The sequence below is a fragment of the Salvelinus alpinus genome, chromosome 12 (genome assembly GCF_045679555.1).
Source record: "Salvelinus alpinus chromosome 12, SLU_Salpinus.1, whole genome shotgun sequence".
Lineage (NCBI taxonomy): Eukaryota > Metazoa > Chordata > Actinopteri > Salmoniformes > Salmonidae > Salvelinus > Salvelinus alpinus.
This window is the reverse complement of record NC_092097.1, coordinates 11439813-11461890: the sequence shown is the minus strand read 5'-3', so window position 1 is coordinate 11461890 and position 22078 is coordinate 11439813. Positions and strand designations below refer to the sequence as shown.

Below are 22078 nucleotides of genomic sequence, written 5' to 3'. Positions count from 1 at the left end.
CACCATAGGCACTCTGGGTCATGCGGGCTGACTCTAGCTCATCGGTCAGACGTCGGATCTCTCTGTGGGCCATGGCCAAGCGGCGTGACGCCTCCTCCAGGTCTCTCTCTAGATGGGCCCACTCCCGCTCCACACTGAGCCCTGACCCCGGCCTGAGCTCAACCTTGGGAGGGGAAGAGAGCAGACCACACCACTGAGCACGGAGAGGAATCTATCATCGCTGTCTACAGGAGTACTATTGATTTGACGAATCATTCTCTCCAGGAAAACGTGGAGTCATTTGAAAGATCACTGCTGTGAGGCATTAGCTGTTCCTCACGCCGAGAAGGTTAAAGAAGGTTAAAACAGAATAAAGAGAAACATTTTTTTTTTTTTTTAATTGGTCAGGAAATCACACGTGCAGTACATGCATTTGGTTCAGACAGGATACCATTGACACTGAGGGGTGTAGACTCCAAAATACCCATTACATCCACACACCCAGAAACATGGAACAATGTTAACTTGAAAGAATTAGCGTTTTCGTCATGAATATTGTTCTGAAGGCAGCTCTTCAGAGTGGTCACTAGCTGGCACAGCCACAAAGTCATAAAATCATTAACCTTAACCACACTGCTAACCCTAATGCCTAACCCTAACTTTAAATTATGACCGAAAAACATATTTTTGTTTTGATGAATTTTTTCAACATAGGCAATTTTGACCCATCTAGCAGAAATCGCACAGTTCTGCCTCAAGGACACGACTCATCCCAATAAACGTCAAGCTGCAAAGAGAACAGGAAAGAGATGCAGCAAACACAGTAATTACAGGGCATGCACAGGGGTCCCCACACCATGCTGAAGAGTTTCAACATAAACTACAGCATCTTATTCAGGCTAAGTGTTAATGAGGATGCAGTATTATCTAAATGGACATACTGAGGCCAAAGCCTGTTTGCTCTGAGCTGCCTTGCGGAGTCCAAAGAGCCTCTTCCATGGGCTCTGGCCACGTGAGGGTGCCCCCTTGTGGATAGAGAGTGGAATGAATGAACAGTTTAGTTACAGACAGGGGTCTGGATCATCTTCTCTCTCCATGGTCTTGCCAGCAGAGCTGCAGCATGTCCACTGTCTATGACACCCTGATTTAGCAAATTCACTATAACAACATGAACCAACTATAGTATTTCCATGTAACTATATATCTTCATGGAACATTTGTGACAGTTACTAAACCACTGGAATGAACTGAACAAGAAAAGAAATGTGACTTCTAAAGTACTTTGGTTAGCGCTAATCCTCTCATCTAAACTCAGTATAATCTTGGACTGAGAGAAAGCATGAGCCAGCGAGTTGGTCTCACCTGGTCCATGCTCTCTTTGGGGCACTGAATCTGGGACTGTGTCTCCTGCTGGCTGGCGGAGGGAGTGCCTGCCTGGGCATCGGGGACCTGCGGGGCCTGGGGGTCATCAGGTCTCTCCAGCAGGGAGGCCCTCTCCACCAGCAGGTAGGCCACCTGTTCACTGTGACTGCTGGGAATCACTTCTGCCAGGCCCTCCTGGTACAACATCTCAGCCACCTCATTCATCTGGGCATCTACACACACACACACACACACACACACACACACACACACACACACACACACACACACACACACACACACACACACACACACACACACACACACACACACACACACACACACACACACACGGTAAGGAAGAAAATAAAGTGTAAGTACAATGCCTACAACACTTCACTTAAAAGGGGACTATTACAAATTGATAAGGACACTAATGACACTGATATGACAGGGAATGGGATACACATTTGAATCCTACACACAAAGAACCATATGTGCATTTAAACTAGAACGTATAATTGAAAGAGAGAAGTGTGATGACATGATCATTCAATAATTACACTTGATGTGGTATACACATGCCCAAAAAAAGACAGACAATATCAGATTATTTTTTTTTTAAAGCAACGTGGTTATTCGTTCCAAAGGTTCATTTGTTTCCATAGGGTTACATTTTTCACATCTTATCTGGGTTCTAGGTCGCACCTTGCTGGAGTGTCAGGCGTTGCAGCTGGGCCCTGAGGACCTCATTCTCCTGCTCGTACTCCTGGGCCAGGGCATCCCTCTTCTCTGATAGGCTACGGATGTGCTCTAGGTACCTCTGCACCTGAGATAGACACATATCATCAGCTCAGGCCCTGCGCTTTGGCTGAAGCCAGATGAGTGAGTTCCTGTACCCACCACATGGTGCCAATCAGAGAAAAAGTATTGAGATGAATGTATGTGCAGCCTGTACAGTACAGTGTAGCATCACAGACAAAACTCTAGGTAATGGCTCACCTCGGCCATCTCGGCAGAGTGGCGTGCTCGTAGGCTGTCCAGGTCATAGGTCACGGCGACAAGGCGTCCCTCGCTGTGCTGGAACAGCCTCCATAGGAAACCCAGCTGCTCCTTCACTGAGGCCCCGGGGGCCATGCCCTCCTCCTGCAGACAGAGGACCACATGCTCCAGTTCCTTCTGCTCCTCCTGGGGTTAACATGACAGAGAGACAACCACAGAGATCAGACACTGATAGGCACCTTCTATTGAATGGAATGTCTCAATGCTGTTTCTTGTAATTGTATTTGTAATGATTGACTATCAGCTGGAAAGCAAATAGCTGCTATGAAGATGGTCAAAGACAAGGCAAAAACAAAGTGAAACTCATTCTTCTGCTTCTCCTCCTGGGCTAGAACATCCTTCTGCTCTGACAGGCTGGGGATCTGCTCTGGGTACTGGGCAATGGGCTGCACGTGAGAGACACTTATCAACAGCGTCTCAAGGTATCGAGGCCGGCTTTAGGCAACATGACCCTATGTTGAGAGAGATTAGTGCACTCTCTGAGACTAATTTGATTTAGTTGAAGGAGAAAATGCTGAACTTGTCAGATCACCTGCCTTGCCAGGCAGATTCTTACCTATAAAAGTTTTAATATGAAGCCTGTCAATGGCACTTTGATGAGGAGGCATGGACTGTATCTCTGACACATACAGTTGAAGTCGGAAGTTTACATACACCTTAGCAAAATACATTTAAACTCCGTTTTTCACAATTCCTGACATTTAATCAGAGTAAATATTCCCTGTCTTAGGTCAGTTAGGATCACCACTTTATTTGAAGAATGTGAAATGTCAGAATAATAGTAGAGAGTATGATTTATTTCAGCTTTTATTTCTTTCATCACATTCCCAGTGGGTCAGAAGTTTACATACACTCAATTAGTATTTGGTAACATTGCCTTTAAATTGTTTAACTTGGGTCAAACGTTTTGGGTAGCCTTCCACAAAATTGGTGAATTTTGGCCCATTCCTCCTGACAGAGCTGGTGTAACTGAGTCAGGTTTGTAGGCCTTCTTGTTCGCACACACTTTTTCAGTTCTGCCCAGAAATGTTCAATAGGATTGAGGTCAGGGCTTTGTGATGGCCACTCCAATACCTTGACTTTGTTGTCCTTATGCCATTTTGCCACAACTTTGGAAGTATGCTTGGGGTCATTGTCCATTTGGAAGACCCATTTGCGACCAAGCTTTAACTTCCTGACTGATGTCTTGAGATGTTGCTTCAATATATCCACATACATTTTCCGTCCTCATGATGCCATCTAATTTTGTGAAGTGCACCAGTCCCTCCTGCAGCAAAGCACCCCCACAACATGATGCTGCCACCCCCGTGCTTCACAGTTGGGATGGTGTTCTTCGGTATGGCGGTTTTGGAGCAGTGGCTTCTTCCTTGCTGAGCAGCCTTTCAGGTTATGTTGATATAGGACTCGTTTTAATGTGGATATAGATACTTTTGTACCTGTTTCCTCCAGCATCTTCACAAGGTCCTTTGCTGTTGTTCTGGGATTGATTTGCACTTTTCGCACCAAAGTACGTTCACCTCTAGGAGACAGAACACGTCTCCTTTCTGAGCGGTATGACGGCTGCGTGGTCCCATGGTGTTTATACTGGCGTACTATTGTTTGTACAGATGAACGTGGTAAACTTCAGGTGTTTGGAAATTGCTCTCAAGGATGAACCAGACTTGTGGAGGTATAAAAAAGAAAATCTGAGGTCTTTGCTGATTTCGTTTGATTTTCCCATGAGGCACTGAGTTTGAAGGTAGGCCTTGAAATACATCCACAGGTACACCTCCAATTGACTCAAATGATGTCAATTAGCCTATCAGAAGTTTCTAAAGCCATGACACCATTTTCTAGAATTTTCCAAGCTGTTTAAAGGCACAGTCAACTTAGTGTATGTAAACTTCTGACCCACTGGAATTGTGATACAGTGAATTATAAGTGAAATAATATGTCTGTAAACAATTGTTGGAAAAATACTTGTGTCATGCACAAAGTAGATGTCCTAACCGACTTGCCAAAACTATAGTTTGTTAGCAAGAAATTTGTGGAGTGGTTGAAAAACGAGTTTTAAACTTCTGACTTCAACTATAATTTATTCATGTTTTTTCCACATCTCATGCACTGCACTGTTCAGTATGACAAACATACAGTAGACTTTCTCAGAGGGGGTGGGTTAAATGCAGAAGACACATTTAGGTTGACTGCATTCAGTTGTTTGCAACTGACTAGGTATCGCCTTTTCCTTCCTCTGTGGATGACTATACTGTTGAGACTATGGATCCACATAACTTTGAGAAACAACTGTTGCTTATTAGCGTCAGCTGCAGTTGGGATAGTCAGGAGAGGTTTGCCTGAAATGTGCAGCTGTTCAAATGCCCACCAGACCTTCCCAACTATTTTAAGAGTCGTTTTTGGAAAGGAATCTTACATTTATAATTTACTATGAGAAAAAATGCCCAAGGTAAATCCTGTTAAATCAAGTCTGCGGTTAATGACAGTTGATTATAGTCATCATTCTAGTTTTGCCAGAGAAAGTCTGTCACTGTCATGGAGGGTTTGTAGCCTGGATACTGTACTCATTCTAAACTTATTTTGAAGGGTTGTCAGAAAAGTTAAATGGTAAATGTTGATCAACAGTTGCAAATAGGCTAGTATAAAGTCGTCAACATCAAATTGTAAAACTATGAAAGAAAGAGGGACATACCTCACTCTGCTCCGTATCTTCCATGATAGGCGAGACAACTCGAAAAAACTGGAAGATTCCTATTATTTAGGCGTTTAATCCCCAAAAATACATAGTCGATGCGAAACATAGAAGTGATTTGCTTCTCCCCAAAAAATGGCTGGAACAAACTCGCTTTCTAAAGTGGAACACATTATCGTTATGCGACGCAACAATGTTGCATTGCATTCCAGAGCCACGGATCGCGTAATAAGGCATTGAGCAGTTCACGGGTTTTTAGTTCGGACATGGCTGAATACAAAAGGCGTTAGCAGACCTACTGTAGAAACTCATCCAGCGAGACGCATAGACGACGACAACCAAGCTAGCACTATTTCCAAACAAGGATACGTTTTTTTATGAGGCATTCTCTGACTCCCTTCTCTTTATAAACCTTATTTCAAAACATGATACATTTATCTATTGTATTGTTAATTTTACGTGTCATGATTGTAGTTATTTTTCTGTCGTCTGTCTTGGTATGCCACGGATCAGTGCACAGTTGGTCTCACTCCCTTCCCATCATAGGCTACCGTTATTTTTGACTGGGTGGATTGTTTCGGAGTCGTGAACGCGCACCGCGATACCAGCGCACCATTCGCTTCTATTTTCTGGCTACAGAATAGGAAACACCGAGAAAAAAGACATATACCCACGCCACCATGGCCTATGAATCTGTTTAGAATATGTACGTTTTTGTAGCCAACTCTCCCAATCATAGGCTTTAATATTCTTCATGTTAGTTAAAGCTTTTTTATACACAGACCTACTACTTAATTAAGAAATCATCTTCATTTATTATCGAAATAATACGGTGAAGGTGACTGAATGACAGTAAGATAGTGAACTTTGTATCAATCCTTCTCCATAACAGCAGAAACACTAGAGGGCGCACATATAATGCACAACAGATATGCAACAAAAGACCAAGCTGAAATTCTGATCAAGATAGGGGGGTCATTATATAAATAATAAACATAGAGCTAGTGGTCAGGATATAGTAGGATAGACAGTAGGATAAAAGTACTAAGCCTAACCACAGCCCTAACTTAACCCTAGATTCATGCCTACACCCTACTTCAACCATAACTTAACCCTAGCTTCATGCCTACATCCCAGTTCAACCCTAACCCTAGCGTCATGCCTACATCCCAGTTCCACCCTAACCCTAGCTTCATTCCTACATCCCAGTTCAACCCTAACCCTAGCTTCATGCCTACACCCCAGTTCACCCTAACTTCATGCCTACACCCCAGTTCCCCCTAACTTCATGCTTACACCCCACTTCAACCCTAACTTAATCGTAGCTTCATGCCTACACCCCAGTTCAACCCTAACCCTAGTATCAGCCTAATCTTGGCATAACCCTTATGTTCAACCCTGGCTCAAACCTTAACCTAACCCCTCCAAATATTGCTCCCCCACATCTGAATTCCCAATTTAAAGGTGCTACACCTAGTATTTAGCAGAATTTCTACATTGGCTACTTGACCCAATTTCCACTAGATAACACAGCCACAAAGTCAAAGCAGCTTTCCCATTTTGACAACAGATGCAGCTCTGTTGGGAGACATCAATAAGTGAATATCACAGCCAATCACAACACTGGAGGGTTAGTAATACTGTGAAACACTACCATTGTATGTTTGTTGTTAAATATTGCCTTTACATTCAAATAAAGCAGATTTCGTGAACATATTTTTGTTTGTCTTATTGTGTTAACTTTTAGCCTACTTGTTTAGGTTTCTTGTGTGGTCTCAGTTTTCCCACTCACTAGGAATCAAAAGTGTTCTCTAATGAGAAGCAATTTCCTCCCATTGACTGAATCTAGCCTGGCAACAGTAGCCAACTGTACTGTACTACAGACAGACTAACCCAGAATGGGTTACACAGTACAGTACACAGTACATTCCCACACAGTTGCCCCTAGATCAAAGCAATGGATCACTTTAAACTGGTACTCTACTCAACTATAGTGTGACTTTGGATATAACTTGACAAAACAAATACATTAGGTAAATTGCTCCTGACAAATGTAATAATAATGTATGTTGATATGACAGTTAAGATCCTTCTGTCTCTATAAACTGACACTGAACACATACAGTATATTACATATTTCCACTCTTACAATTTGCTGTAGGGTTATGGAACAGGTCGAAAGCAAAGTATTAATTATTCCACATTGTATGTATACCATGCCAACATTCGAATGTAACGTTTACAATATGTAGCTTTTCATGTGATTGACTCGGTTTATGACTGTGGGTGGGTCCAGTGCAGTGGGTAGTCAGTAGTCATTTCTAGTCAGTTAGTCCAGACTGTAGACTTTGGGGGAGGGCAGAGGAAATGGAAGTTTAAAACTCCCCCTATATCCCACTGCATTCCAACCCCTGTCTTTCTCTAAATTTTGGAGACAGAGTGTGGGAGAAGACGAAGAGTAGAGGGGGAGGAGATTGGCATCTGTGAGAAAAGCCCGATTGCAGCAGAAGAGAGAGGGCTACTGAGGGTTACAGAACCAGCCACTTGGCCACAGGAACTGAAATTTGCAATCTAAGGTAAGTCACAATATCAAAGCTTTGAACTTGACTTAACAGTCTTGATAAATCTTTGGTTATAGTGATATCTATTGTGTTTTTGCTTTGATTTAACAGTAACACAAATATACTATATACCAACATCATTATGTGTGTTTCGAAATAGATACTTTTAAGAATCAGTGAAAGTATATAATTGAATATAATTGTTATTCTCAATCTAGAGTGTAATGTTATCAGAGTCAATGTACTTTGTTTTCACGCAACAGTTCCCTTTCAGTCACTCACTCGGCGTAACATACTATGGGGAGTCAACGTCAAAGACCGATCATATTCCCTTGATGAAAACTGAAATCACGCCCAACAGGCCAATGGATGCTGAGCATGCCCTCGGAAGCCTTCCTGGTTATAATACCAGGCTCGCATTCATTTCCTCAATTCTTCACTCTTCAGCTCACCTAAAGGGAGAAAGGGTCACGCAATTTATAAACTTTTCAAGCACACAAAGATTACAATTTTCGGCTCCAACTTAGGTGTCTGTTATTGGGGAGAGAGTACTGGTACCCCTAAATGTTATGAGTTTTGGGTGTTGGTATCGGGTTTTGTGTTTGATAAAAGCTAACTTCTTTCTGTTCTTTCTGGTCTGCTTGTGTAGCAGGTGCTTCCTTGCTTGACTAAGACGGCCAGTGGTAAGAGTAGGTTCAAAAAGGCTAACCAGCTGAGTTTCAACCTCCGACCGTACCCTAGGTTATACTCACAAGTGTTGTCCTGTTTGCCTGGGGTGAAACACGCTCAGTATGACGGGTCTTCCGTTGTCTGAGGCCGAGTGAGAGCAGCATCGGTGGTAGGAGTTCATTCCGGTTTCTCTGGCAGTGTTCAGAGTCTAGATTCCTGTGATGCTATACTATCCCTGGTTGGCTCAGGGGCAGCTCTGGGGCAGCCTAAAGCCCCAGCTTTGGATTTGGTGGTGGAGAGTGAACCATTGGTGGTTAATGCGCCTTTGATGGCGCTGTGTCGTCGGGTGGCAGATCACCTGGAGACGGATTGGGTGTCTTCTCCCCCGTAGCAGAGTTCCTCCAGGTTTGGGAGAAGGTATTTACCTCCTGTCCCTTCAGCGCGGTGAAGTGTCACTTACCCCTGTATAAAGAGTTTAGCCGATGAGCTAAAGGCGACCTGGGATTCCCCTCATTCAGCCAGGCTGGTGCTACCAGGTTATGGCGAGTTCGTGATTGTAGAGGGTATGGAGAAGGCAGGGCATGTTTGCAGTCTGATGGATGGAAAGCTGGTGAGTAATTGAGCTCCAGATGCTAACAACGGGGCCAATCCTAGCACGGTGCTGCCGAATAAACCGTGCCGGCAGGTCAGCTGGACAAAGTGTACCAGGGTGAGGGGTGTGGCGGCCCGGTCATTGAATGTGGTCACAATGCTGCAGATGTATCATATCGATTTGCTGCAGGAGCTGAATAAGACTGTGGAGGCAGGGACGCCAGTTTCAGAGCTTCTCAACAAAATCCGTGCAACGGCTGATTTTGTGCTGTGTCTGTCCCACAGTACTATCCTAGTTGGAGGGAAAGTATGGTAGCAGCGGTGGTGGCTCAGCGCCACCTCTGGTTGACATTGTCCTGAATTCTTGAGAGGGACAGGCGTATGTATTTTGATGAGCCAGTTTCACCAAAAGGTTTTTAAGCTTGGCTATGAAGTCCTAACAGGCCCATTTCAGGGAGAAACAGAAAGAGGACGCAGCTCTACGGGTCTTTTTCCCATGAAGATCCTTCACCGGAGCACCTCGGCAGTTCCCAAGGCGTGATGGGAAGGGTCTAGGCCAGAGCCGGGATGCCCCGGACCAGGGGGCAGCTTCGAGGTTAGTTTTTGATCGTCTTGGTGCTTCTGGTCAGTGGCGGACGTCTTGGCACAGATGCCATGCTGGGTCAAAGGAGAGCAGGGTGAAAGAAGCAGACCTCACAAACCTAGCTGGAGGAGACATGTTCTTGGGGCCCTCCTCCCCAAGCATTTACGGTGGCAACAGTGCTCCCAAGTGGCTCGGTCAATGGGGGAAAGTTACTGGTTGCCAAAGTCCCTAAACCCGGTGTGGTCCGTGTATCAGTACCATGAAAGCACATTGTTTCTACCCAAGATTCCTCTGTGTTCAGGGGTATTGAGAGTGTGGTATCATCCAGTTGTGGGCATTCCCCACATTCAGACGCACGGTTGTGGTGGATATGAAAACAAGCATGACAACAACAACAAAAAATATCCCAGTCCTTCAGGAGATAATGTTTAGGAGACTGGCAGCGTGATCTGTCCAGTGGCGGGCATGCACAGTTTAACTGGTTAATGAGGACGGTGACGAGGGGGTACTGTCTGCAGTTCCCTGTGCATCCTCCTCCTGTGCATCATTATGTCAATGGTCCCCGAGGTCCTAGCGTCTATCTTGAGAGAGATTTCCTCTCTCCTTCAAAAGCAGGCTGTTCGGGTGGCCCCTATGTCTGAAGTACAGAGCGGTTGGTACAGCCGGTACTTCTTAGTTCCCAAGAGAGATGGAACGTTATGTCCTATCCTGGACTTCTGTGTTTTAAACAAGCACCTCAAGGTTTGCAAGTTCAAAATGCTCACACTCCACCGGCTATTGTTGTCCGTGCGTCCCATTGATTGGTTCAAATCTGTAGATCTGAAAGATGCATATTTTCATGTGGCTAAACATCCTCTTCACAGAAAGTTTGATTTCGAGGGTGTGGTTTGATTTCGAGGGTGTGGCCTATGAGTTTCTGGTCCTGCCTTTCGGGCTCTCCCTATCACCCGCACCTTTTCTGTGGTGGTGGAGCCGGCTTTGGCACCGGTGTGGTGCCAGGGATAGGAGTATTGGCCTATCTGGGTGATTGGCTGGTCGTAGCGGTGTCGAGGGAACAGGAGGAGCTCCACAAGTTGGTTTCCCATATTCAGTCTCTGGGGTTCATAGTGAATCACAAGAAAGATTGTTTGATGCCGGCTCAGCGTATTCAGTTTCTGGGTCTCGTTCTGGACTCGGTTCTGAATCATGCATTTTTGTCCCAACAGAGGAGGGTCGCATACCGGCTCTGTCTGGCAAGGTTTCAGCTGGGGCACTCTGTGCCTTTTCGCTTGTGCCTGCGGTTACTGGGTCTGATGGCCTCTATGATACTGTAGCTGTGGTGTCTCTGGGACTTCTGTTGATGCGTCTGTTTCAGTGCTGGGTGGTTGCTATGTGTCTGGACGCATCTCGCCACGGCCATCGGTTGCTCAAGGTATCCCCGTGGTGCCTAAGGGACCCGTGACTGCTGTTGCAGGGGATTCTCATGGGCCACCTAGTGTTCAGCAGGGTGATCACGACAGATGCATCCTTACTGGGATGGGGAGCGCTGTGTGTGGGCTACTCGGAAAGAGGGATTTGGTCAACAGTGCAAAGAGCGCAGCATATGAATTATCTAGAGCTACTGACTGTTTTGCTAGCGCTGAGGCGTTTCCTTTCGATGTTGGAAGGCCAGAATGTGATGGTAAGGTCCAACAACAGGACGGTGGTGGCGTACATCAACAGGCATAGGGGTACACGTTCTCTCTCACTCCTACACATGGCCTGTTATCTGCTCGTATGGAGCAGTGCGCATTTCCTGTCGCTCAGGGCGACGTATCTTCCTGGATCACTCAACGTGGGTGATAGAGAATCATTGTACCATCTAAACCGCTGTGAAATGTCTTTTTCATAAGCAGAAATATTGTATTTTCAGCTGTTTGAAGCTGGTGTATAAAACCACAAAAAAAAAGACGCAAAAACTAAACTTATGAACTGGAAGCATAGAAATAGCGCACATGGAACAGATCTACCGCTTCTTAAACATGCTTTCAATGAGAATGACAGATCTATAACACAGATGTGAATTTGGTTAGGTCTCCCAAAAAGTTACGTATTGCAGCTTTAAGTGTGTGTTTTTGAACAGTAAGTTGCATTTCATGTCGGCAGGTAGCCTAGTGGTTGAGCGTTGGACTAGCAACCGGAAAGATCAAATCCCTGAGCTGACAAGGTAAAAATCTGTCATTCTGCCCCTGAACAAGGCAGTTAACCCAATGTCAACAACAGTGGGAGACATTGAGACAGCTGCTGTACATTTTTATGTGGATGACACTGTTCTCTATTCAAGCGGCAGTAGTTTGACTTTGGTTTAAAAACAAACTCAAATGGGTTTTAACATCATTCAACAGAATCTGTACAATTTGAAGCTTGTTCCGATTTGCTCTAAAACAAAATACATGGTATATTACTACCTTGGAAAGGAAGTCTATAGAGCAAGTAAAGACAAATATCTAGGAGTTTGAGTGGATGAGAGGCTGAGTTTCACTAATCATGTTGAGGACCTGGTAAAGAAGATCAAGTTGAGAATAGTGTTTTTTCCAGGCTTGTTTTTCTTTGGAGGTCAGAAAAGAGCTGCTACGGTGTACATTGCTGTCTATCTTGGACTACCGTGATGTCATTTATATGCAGACCTCGAGCACTACCCTGAAGGCACTTGATTCTGTGTATCATGCAGCTCTTAGGTTTATTACCGACCAAAAGCATCTGACACGCCACTGTGATCTCTATAGTGCTGTCAGCTGGTCTTCACTGATTCTATGTAGGCTTAAACATTGGTATGCTATGATCAATAAGGCCATTTTTGGAAAACTGTCACTTTATCTCTGTTCTTCTTTGATAAGGTCAGAAAATAAATACCAGTTAAAGTCTCACTCTTACTTACTTCTAACGGTCCCTAAAATCAGAACGGATCATTGCAAAAACTGTTTTAAGCTACTCAGCTCGGTGGTCTTGGAATTCTCTCCAGGCCAGCTTGAAACTCCAGGATCTTGTTTCCTTGGAGGAGTTTAAAGGTTTGCTTGACTCACACGTTACTGAGGAATGTGATTGTCATTAGGACTTGGTGAAGGTGGTACATTTGATTGATTAGTTCATCTATGGCGCTTGTATGTTTCTGTAATTTAAATGTATTTGTGTCTACCTAAAACAAACCAAAAAATGATGGTGTGCCTATGTCTGTAAGATGTTACAGTTTGTCTGATATTTGTCTCAAGCATTGTTTCCCCCTGCTGCTGCCTTGGTTGGACCAGGTCTCTCTTGAAAAATAGATTTAATCTCAGTGAGACTAACCTGGATAAATAAAGGTAGAGAGAGGGTTTATAACACGTGCGGCCCGTCCGTGGTAGTCCTTTATTAGTGGACGACGGGTCGCAGCCATAACAGTCATTTCAGTTATACTGTATGAGGAGTTATTATACACCAGTCTATTATATTGATGTATGCCTTTGCATACTATTTGGGTTAAGATAGCACTTTAGCGTGCCTTTCCAGTGTATTAGGCCTATTAATACAGTTAGCATTTATTAGCTAGTCAAGCCTAACATGGCGCCGGCGCATGTTACTTGGGTAACTGTGTTGTGTCCCACCCTTTCCGATGTCTTTATGGGATTCAGTGAGATTCCATCCATTCAGTTATTAGTAATGGTATAGTCATTCATGTGTTATTGCCAGCTAGTGGTGCTTTAGTTTAAGCCTTTTATGTGTAATAACCTGTTATAGTGATGTCATATAGTTTATATTGTCATGCAATGCCATTAATAGCTGTATATCATTCCTGATATTGATGGCACTTTTGTTATCTGCTTCCTCCTATAGGAAAACCACACATACACACACATCCACATCCACACACGCCTTCACACCCAAGTGTGCCTTGTGTCAAGCCGTAGCTCTGTACATGCTGTGCTGCCTTTATACGGTGCTGTTATATACTGTCTATCTTCAAGTAAACTGCAAGTCAACTATTCACTGTGTCTTCCCATCAGTGCATCCTGACCGAGGCCCGGATGCAAGTACACCCATACCAAACCAGCAACCTAAGAATAATACACCTTTATCCCTCCACTACATTGTGGTCCGTTCAAGCCGGGTAAAAGTGTTTACTCCCAGATCAAGATGCAGCGAGTTACCGGTGAAGCCTGGACCTGGTCTGATCATCCACGGCGCCACGCCTAACCTTGTAGTAGCACAGCACAGTATGCACAGTATGCACAGTATGCACAGTATTCACATGGGAAAGAAGACGACCTTCAGCCTCTTATTGAGGGAGCTGCCAAGACAACACTCCTCACTCCACCCAGTCCCTTCCTCTCCAGCCAGGCCAGATGGGACACAACTCCAGATGAGTGGGAGACCTTCAGAGAGTAGAGGTCTGTCCCAGACTCCCATCTGAGCCACGAGGACAGAAGTATAGTCTCACTCAGCTACGTGAGCAACAAGAAGAGAGCTCATACCCCAGTCCATAGCTAGACTCTCTCTCACTAAGCCAGCCTCTACAGAGCACTCATCCTGAGGCATCCCTGCAGCAGAGAGAGTTCTGCCGACACCACCACGGCCCGCATCAGATCCTGCTGAGCATGCGTAGCCATCACCCAATGAAGAGGATAAGGCTTGTGATGGACAGTATGACAACTGTGAGTTGACTGACCCTCCACCGTGGCCTCCAGCATGTGATGAGTCACTACTGCCGCGTCATCAGAGTGACACTCCAAGCCTACAGTGCAGCTACCAAGAGCCTCCTCCAACAGCAGCTGAGTTCTCTCAGTCCCGGCACTCACCACACCTGTCTGAAAGCTATTCCTCCACTAGTGGTCCAGCTAAGAGACATACTGTACTTACCTATCAGCTCCCAGACACTTCCAGTGTGGAGAACCAGCCCGCTGACGGTGCCAGGGTGTATCTACCTGTCCCTGCCACTGGTTCTCATGTTGCCCTCAGCATGGCTATCCATCCTGTTCCTGACAAGGTGTTCCAGTCTGAGCATCAGTCAGCAGTCAGCCATCGTGGAGCTCCAGACCACCTACCCCGGTCCCGGAGCCCAGACCAGCTACCACAGATGGGTCCCAGCCTGCCCCTTCCCCCAGGGTTCCTGCTGATTACTACAACACTAACCCGTTCTTCCCTCAGGTTCCAGTCTGCCACAGAGTATGGGGCTGAGCCTACCCCTGTTAGGTCAGACTTAGCGCCTTCCACTCAGGAGGGGCAGCGTTCTCTACCTACCATGGCAGCCCAGCCAGACCTGAGCCTGAAGGTACAAGCTGGCCCTGTCTTCAGGTCACCACCTCCTGCAACAGAGAGCCATCGTGTTGTATCCACAGGGCCACAGACCGCCGTTGATGCAGATCATCAGCCAGCACCTCCTTCTCTGCCACCAGCCGCAGCCCAGGGATCCTTAGCCCCTGTCTCAGTATCTCTTCCACCAGCTGTAGCCCAGGGGCCACTACCTGGCTCTAAGCTAAGAGTCATCCCTGTTCCAGTTAGGGGGGCTTCAGAAGCCAACAACAAGCCCCCACCTGCTCCTGATGAGGAGCCCAGCTCATCTCCAGCCACGGTCCCTCCAAAGTTGCTAGGACTACAGTACTACAGTAAGTCTTACAGGTCCTCTTACAGATTGTATATCACCATAGTATGTTATACCGAGTGACCAACTGAAAGGGAACGTACAGTTCTGAATATAACTACTGTTCCCTAAAGGAGGGAACGAGGTATAACATATTTTGGCCCCGTGTCGTCAGGGGGTTTGGGCTTGCTGAAGAGCGGTACTGAATTGAGGAAATAAATGCGAGCGTTTGTATTATAGCCAGGAAGGTGGGGCTTCCGAGGGCAGTCTCGGCATCAATTGGCCCATTGGGAGTGATTTTAGTTTTCTTCATGTGAATATGATTGGTCGTTGACTCCCCATAGTATTTTTTGCCTCATTCCCTCCTTCGGGGAACAGTAGTTATATTCAGAACTGTACATTCTCCCTCCTAATATGTTAATTCCTCAGGTTTGCTCCTCTTCGTACTAGGTAAGTACTACATAAACAGTACAGTTTACCTCAGCAGTGGAAAAAGCCTAATGCCAACCAGATAAAGAATGTGACGAGACACATACCTTTAAGAATAGTCATTACCAAACTAATGGAAACGGATGTCTCTCTCAGTATTTCACGCAGGAGAACATGTATGTGTTGTATTTGAATTTAGAAAGGAAAAGAACAGTACACACACACAGTCTGCTCTATTCTGGAACTGAATGTCTGAATTTAGTCCTCCATTGGCATTCATCCCATAAACAGGCGCTGTCAGAATGGGTCAGCTTGAATGGGCCAGCTTGAATGGGCCAGCTTGAATGGGCCAGCTTGAATGGGCAAGCTAGAGGAGACTGCGAAATGAACTCCTCTCGAGAAATACTCTTATTCCAGCCATTTGTTGTTGGATAGAGATGCATATTAGATTATTTACAGTATGAGGATGGGGATGGGATATACAGTAATCTTGTCCTGCATTGCTTCTAGACATCTGTATATATGTGCACAGGCTCACAGGAAAGAGATACATCTACATACAGCTGAAGTCGGATGTTTACATACACTTAGGTTGGAGTCATTAAAACTCATTTTTCAACCACTCCACAAATTTCTTGTTAACAAACTATAGTTTTGGCAAGTCGGTTAGGACATCTACTTGGTGCATGACTCAAGTAATTTTTCCAACAATTGTTTACAGACAGATTACTTCACTTATAACTCACTGTATCACAATTCCAGTGGGTCAGAAGTTTTCATGCACTAAGTTGACTGTGCCTTTAAAAAAAAAACGATGTCATGGCTTCAGAAGCTTATGATAGGCTAATTGACATCATTTGAATCATTTGGAGGTGTACCTGTGGATGTATTTCAAGGCCTACCTTCAAACTCAGTGCTTCTTTGCTTGACATCATGGGAAATTCAAACAAAATCAGCCAAGACCTCAGAAAAAAGATTGTAGACCTCCACAAGTCTGGTTCATCCTTGGGAGCAATTTCCAAACGCCTGAAGGTACCACGTTCATCTGTACAAACAATAGTACGCAAGTATAAACACCATGGGACCATGCAGCCGTCATACCCCTCAGGAAGGAGACGCGTTCTGTCTCCTAGAGATGAACGTACTTTGGTGCGAAAAGTGCAAAACAATCCCAGAACAACAGCAAAGGACCTCGTGAAGATGCTGGAGGAAACAGGTACAAAAGTATCTACATCCACAGTAAAATGAGGCCTATATCGACATAACCTGAAAGGCCACTCAGCAAGGAACAAGCCACTGCTCCAAAACCGCCATAAAAAGCCAGACTACGGTTTGTAACTGCACATGGGGACAAAGATCGTACTTTTTGGAGAAATGTCCTCTGGTCTGATGAAACAAAAATAGAACTGTTTGGCCATAATGACCATCGTTATGTTTGGAGGAAAAAGGGGAGGCTTGCAAGCCGAAGAACACCATCCCAACCGTGAAGCACGGGGGTGGCAGGATCATGTTGTGGGGGTGCTTTGCTGCAGGAGGGACTGGTGCACTTCACAAAATAGATGGCATTATGAGGACGGAAAATTATGTGGATGTATTGAAGCAACATCTCAAGACATAAGTCAGGAAGTTAAAGCTTGGTCGCAAATGGGTCTTCCAAATGGACAATGACCCCAAGCATACTTCCAAAGTTGTGGCAAAATGGCTTAATTACAACAAAGTCAAGTTATTGGAGTGGCCATCACAAAGCCCTGACCTCAAGCCTATAGAAAAGTTATGGGCAGAACTAAAAAAGCGTGTACGAGCAAGGAGGCCTACAAACCTGACTCAGTTATACCAGCTCTGTCAGGAGGAATGGGCCAAAATTCACCCAACTTATTGTGGGAAGCTTGTGGAAGGCTACCCGAAATGTTTGATCAAAGTTAAACAATTTAAAGGCAATGCTACCAAATACTAATTGAGTGTATGTAAACTTCTGACCCACTGGGAATGTGATGAAAGAAATAAAAGCTGAAATAAATAATTCTCTCTACTATTATTATGACATTTCACATTCTTCAAATAAAGTGGTGATCCTAACTGACCTAAGACAAGGAATTTTTACTAGGATTAAATGTCAGGAAAAACGGAGTTTAAATATATTTGGCTAAGGTGTATGTCAACTTCCGACTTCAACTGTACATGTTTCTAGTCTGATTGAAATTATAATAGTAATAATAGTAGCAGCAGACAGGGGTTTCAGACAAGTGACAGAACATGTATTTACTAAACCTACAGCATGTTGGAGCTCTGCTATGTTCTTCAAAGGCAGTTCAGGCTCTCTAGATTCCCTTGACTTATTCCCCTGACTAAGATGCCTGTGGTGGGTTGATAGATAGGCAGAGAGAGATAGTCACTGCAGGCATGTGTTGAGGAGCATGATGAAAGTGAACATGTTTCCCCCTGAGAGAGCGATAGAGAGAGAGAGAGAGAGAGAAAGCGAGAGAGAGCAGTGTTTCAGGCCACTGTCTCAAGACTCTGTCTATGTCCAGGACCACTGGGTGTGGCCTCAGTGGAAGCTCCCAGCAGCAGCCATCATGGTTCTCCTGCTCATGTCTGTGACTGTGCTGCATCTGCTCACTCTGGCCATGCTGTTCATCGCTACCATGGAGAAGGTGAGACACTCTCCATTGTTAGCCAATCTCAACAACTAACAAAGTTAGTGTGAGAGAAGTAGAACAATTATTGTTATCAATCAATAATAACAAACCTCCTGGCATTGACAACTTAGATAGAAAGCTACTGAGGATGGTAGCTTACTCTATGGCCACTCCTATCTGTCATATCTTTAATCAGAGTCTAGAGGGAGTCTCGGGGGCTCCCGAGTGGTGCAGCGGTCTAAGGCACTGCATCTCAGTGCTAGAGGCGTCACTACAGACCCTGGTTCGAATCCAGGCTGTATCACAACCGGACGTGATTCGGAGTCCCATAGGGCGGCGCACAATTGGCCCAGCGTCGTCCGGGTTTAGCCGGTGTAGGCCGTCATTGTAAATAAGAATTTGTTCTTAACTGACTTGACTAGTTAAATAAAAATAATAATACATAAGAAATTATCCTCAGGCCTGGAGGGAAGCCAAAGGAATTCTGCTACCCAAGAGTGGTAAAACAGCCTTTACTGGTTCTAACAGCAGACGTTTCAGCCTGCTGCCAGCTCTTAGCAAACTGTTGGAAAAATTGTGTTTGCCCAAATACAATGCTATTTCTCTGACACACACACTTACACCATCAGTCATGCCACCAGGGGTCTTTCACAGTTCCCAAATCCAGAACAAATCAAGAAAGTGTACAGAATTATATAGAGACATTATTGCATGGAACTTCCTTCCATCTCATATTGCTTAAATGAAGAGCAACCCTTTTTTTAAACAGATAAAGCAACACCTCACAATGCCTCTTATTTGACCTAGTTATGTTGTGTGTATGTATTGATATGTAGGCCATGTGTGCCATTTTTACATTTATGTAGTTCTGTCTTTGAGCTGTTCATGTCTATTAATGTTCTATAATATGTCATGTTTCATGTTTTGAAGGAAGAGTAGCTGCTGCTTTCTCAAACAGCTAATGGGGATACTAATATAATACCAAAATACCAAATCCGACACTGCAGCACTCCCTTTCCTGGCATATGTTGCTGATATGAGTATCAAAGGCTGAAGAGAGCAACCACAACAATGTTGAATATCAACATACGGATAGTACTATGGTGCTTAAGATAAACCTACCGTGACCTTATATAATATGCAGGAATTTGATTTATGGATATCCAATCACATCGAAAGCTCTGAAGGAACCCAACAGTGGGACGTAGCCTACCCATTTTTATGATATGGGCAGATTGCCATGCACAGAACCTGCCTGCTGAACTAAACCTTTCTTGTATTGTGTGTCTCTCTCTAGTCCTGGTGGGTCTGGACCGATGCTGAGATCACAGACCTCTGGTATAACTGCATTCATGACAACGTAACGGGAAACTGGCTGTGTGCTGCCTCTAATGAAAATGGTAAATAAAATAGGAAGTTTTATCCAGTCTACATGTGATCTTTAGGATCTACTCTACATGTGAATGAGGATGTCACTTTATATAACCGCGTCCCACCATTATTCGGTGTAATTATGCCTTTGAGTGATCATGTGCATGATGTTTGTATTTTGTGTTTCCAATATAGTCTTCATATTCAATGTGTCTGTGTGTCGGTCCCAATGACATTGAGTGTATGTAAACTTCTGACCCACTGGGAATGTGATGAAAGAAATAAAAGCTGAAGTCTTATGGCTCTTCTCTTGTTCCTCCAGACTGGTTGCAGGTTGTCCAAGCCCTGATGGTCCTCTCTGTGGTCTTCTGCTCTATCTCCTTCCTGGTCTTCCTGGGTCAGCTCTTCACCATGTCTAAAGTCGGGGTCTTCTATTTCACAGGCCTTTGTCAGGTCTTCGCAGGTACTGTACTGGACCAGAACTTCACAGTTTATGGCAGCCAGTTACTTTGTGTGTTTACTTACTGTATATTATTTTAGAGGGTTTGTCATTAACCTAGATAAGTTGCTTCCTCATTCTCTGTTAATTGTGGTTATTGATTCACACACGTTTATTCTCTGAAGATAATTTACCCTCCCTGTCCCCTATTTGCTTTGCTCCTCCAGGTTTCACATCATTTGCTGCCTCGCTCATCTTCACGTTCCAACGTAAGGAGATCCTGGAGGACTCTAGAGACCTGAGCATGGGTCACTTTGGCTACTGCTTCATCCTGGCATGGTCCTGTGTACCCCTCCTGCTCTTCAGTGGAGTTCTATATGTCCACCTGCGCAAGAGGCAGTGAGCCAAGACAGACGTGAGGGCAATAAGCAGCATCATTCAGTATTACTTGATACTGTTATCCTGTTATCACTCGACTGTGGTGAACAACAACAGAGACACAATGTGCGATGAAAGAGAGTTACATACACTACATGACCAAAAGTATATGGACACCTGCTATTGAACATCTCATTCCAAAATCATGGGCATTAATTTGGAGTTGGTCCCCCCTTTGCTGCTATAACAGCCTCCACTCTTCTGGGAAGGCTTTCCACTAGATGTTGGAACATTGGTGTGGGGACTTGCTTCCATTCAGCGACAAGAGCATTAGTGAGGTCGTGCACTGATGTTGGGCGATTAGGCATGGCTCACAGTCAGCGCTCCAATTCATCGCAAAGGCGTTTGATGGGGTTGAGGTCAGGGCTCTGTGCAGGCCAGTCAAGTTCTTCCACACCGATCTCGACAAACCATTTCTGTATGGACCTCACTTTGTGCACGGGTGCATTGTCATGCTGAAACAGGAAAGGGCCTTCCCCAAACTGTAGCCACAAAGTTGGAAGAACAGAATCGTCTAGAAAGTCATTGTATGCTGTTGTGTTAAGATTTCCCTTCACTGGAACTAAGGGGCCAAGCCCGAACCATGAAAAACAGCCCCAGACCATTATTCCCCCTCCACCAAACTTTACAGTTGGCACTATGTATTCGGACAGGTAGTGTTCTCCTGGCATACACCAAACCCAGATTAGTCCGTCTGACTGCCAAATGGTGAAGAGTGATTCATCACTCCAGAGAATGCGTTTCCACTGCTCCAGAGTCCAATGGCGGAAAGCTTTACACCACTCCGCATTGCGCATGGTGATTTTAGGCTTGTGTGCAACTGCTCCTCCAGGGAAACCCATTTCATGAAGCTCCAGACAAACAGTTATTGTGCTGACATTGCTTCCAGAAGCAGTTTGGAACTCAGTAGTGAGTGTTGCAACTGAGGTTAGACATTTTTTTTTGATGCGCTACAACCCTCAGCACTCGGCGGTCCCGTTCTGTCAGCTGGTGTGGCCTACCACTTCGCGGTAGGCCACACCAGACGTTCCACACTCCTAGACGTTCCACTTCACGATAACAGCACTTACAGTTGACCGGGGTAGCTCTAGCAGTGCAGAAATTTGACACACTGACTTGTTTGAAAGTTAGCATCTTGTGACCGTGCCGCAAGTGCTGTCATTAAGACCATTCTTCTGTCAATGTTTGTCTATGGAGATTGCATGGCTGTGTGCTACATTTTATACACCTGTCAGCAACGGGTGTGGCTGAAATAGCCATATCCACTCATTTGAAAGGGTGTCCACATACTTTTGTATATATAGTGTATGTATCGTGTGCATACTATTACTGTATCTGTGAAACACACCTTTTTTCATTTAATCTATCAATTGTGTCACTTCATTTAATTGAACATTTTTGACCGTAGGCAATATTGCTGCAGCTTGGTTTAATTCTGTCGTTTCTGTGATGAAGTATTTGACTGCATAAAATGTTCCTCATGATCAGCAAGAAAAAAACAGCAGAGGGGCTCTTGTGTGTTTAATTCCACTGTGAAAGCTTCTTTATATTCCTACCACATGCCCATTGTGAAGAACTCCAGTATGCTGTACTATAATAATAATGTAGAGTGTGCCATTATGTTCTTTGAGCTTCAGAGACACTCCTGTGAAGGGGCATTCGTAGGTAGCTACCACACTTACGCCACAACATTACTATCT

The 22078-nt window shown here is 44.8% G+C and overlaps 2 protein-coding genes across 8 annotated transcripts in view; one reads left to right on the top strand and one right to left on the bottom strand.

Moving 5' to 3' along the window:
• Positions 1 to 5667, bottom strand: part of LOC139535517 (coiled-coil domain-containing protein 30) — a 30203-nt gene extending 24536 nt beyond the window's left edge. For 2 of the 5 annotated variants that reach the window (XM_071334989.1, XM_071334993.1), the window contains exons 1-6: positions 5090 to 5666; positions 2344 to 2529; positions 2050 to 2170; positions 1342 to 1574; positions 921 to 1004; positions 4 to 163 (exon numbers count right to left, since the gene is read on the bottom strand). In XM_071334989.1, the coding sequence (XP_071191090.1) occupies positions 4 to 163; positions 921 to 1004; positions 1342 to 1574; positions 2050 to 2170; positions 2344 to 2529; positions 5090 to 5113 (808 nt within the window). In that variant the 5' untranslated portion in view covers positions 5114 to 5666. Of the gene's footprint in view, positions 1 to 3; positions 164 to 920; positions 1005 to 1341; positions 1575 to 2049; positions 2171 to 2343; positions 2530 to 5089 lie in introns of all 5 variants that reach the window. The other 3 variants (XM_071334992.1, XM_071334991.1, XM_071334990.1) reach the window with 3 other exon arrangements.
• A 1841-nt stretch (positions 5668 to 7508) lies between these two features.
• LOC139535515 (epithelial membrane protein 3-like) lies at positions 7509 to 21882 on the top strand. Of its 3 annotated transcripts, none has more exons than XM_071334988.1 (6): positions 7509 to 7665; positions 15495 to 15515; positions 18023 to 18145; positions 19428 to 19530; positions 19824 to 19964; positions 20168 to 21882. In XM_071334988.1, exons 3-6 carry the CDS (start codon positions 18068 to 18070, stop codon positions 20341 to 20343), a joined length of 498 nt encoding a protein of 165 aa, XP_071191089.1. In that variant the 5' UTR covers positions 7509 to 7665; positions 15495 to 15515; positions 18023 to 18067; the 3' UTR covers positions 20344 to 21882. The 3 variants fall into 3 exon arrangements, with proteins under 3 accessions (XP_071191089.1, XP_071191088.1, XP_071191086.1); XM_071334987.1 differs by lacking the exon at positions 15495 to 15515 and adding an exon at positions 13492 to 15090; XM_071334985.1 differs by lacking the exon at positions 15495 to 15515 and having other exon boundaries at positions 7510 to 7665.
• The last annotated feature ends 196 nt before the right edge of the window (positions 21883 to 22078 follow it).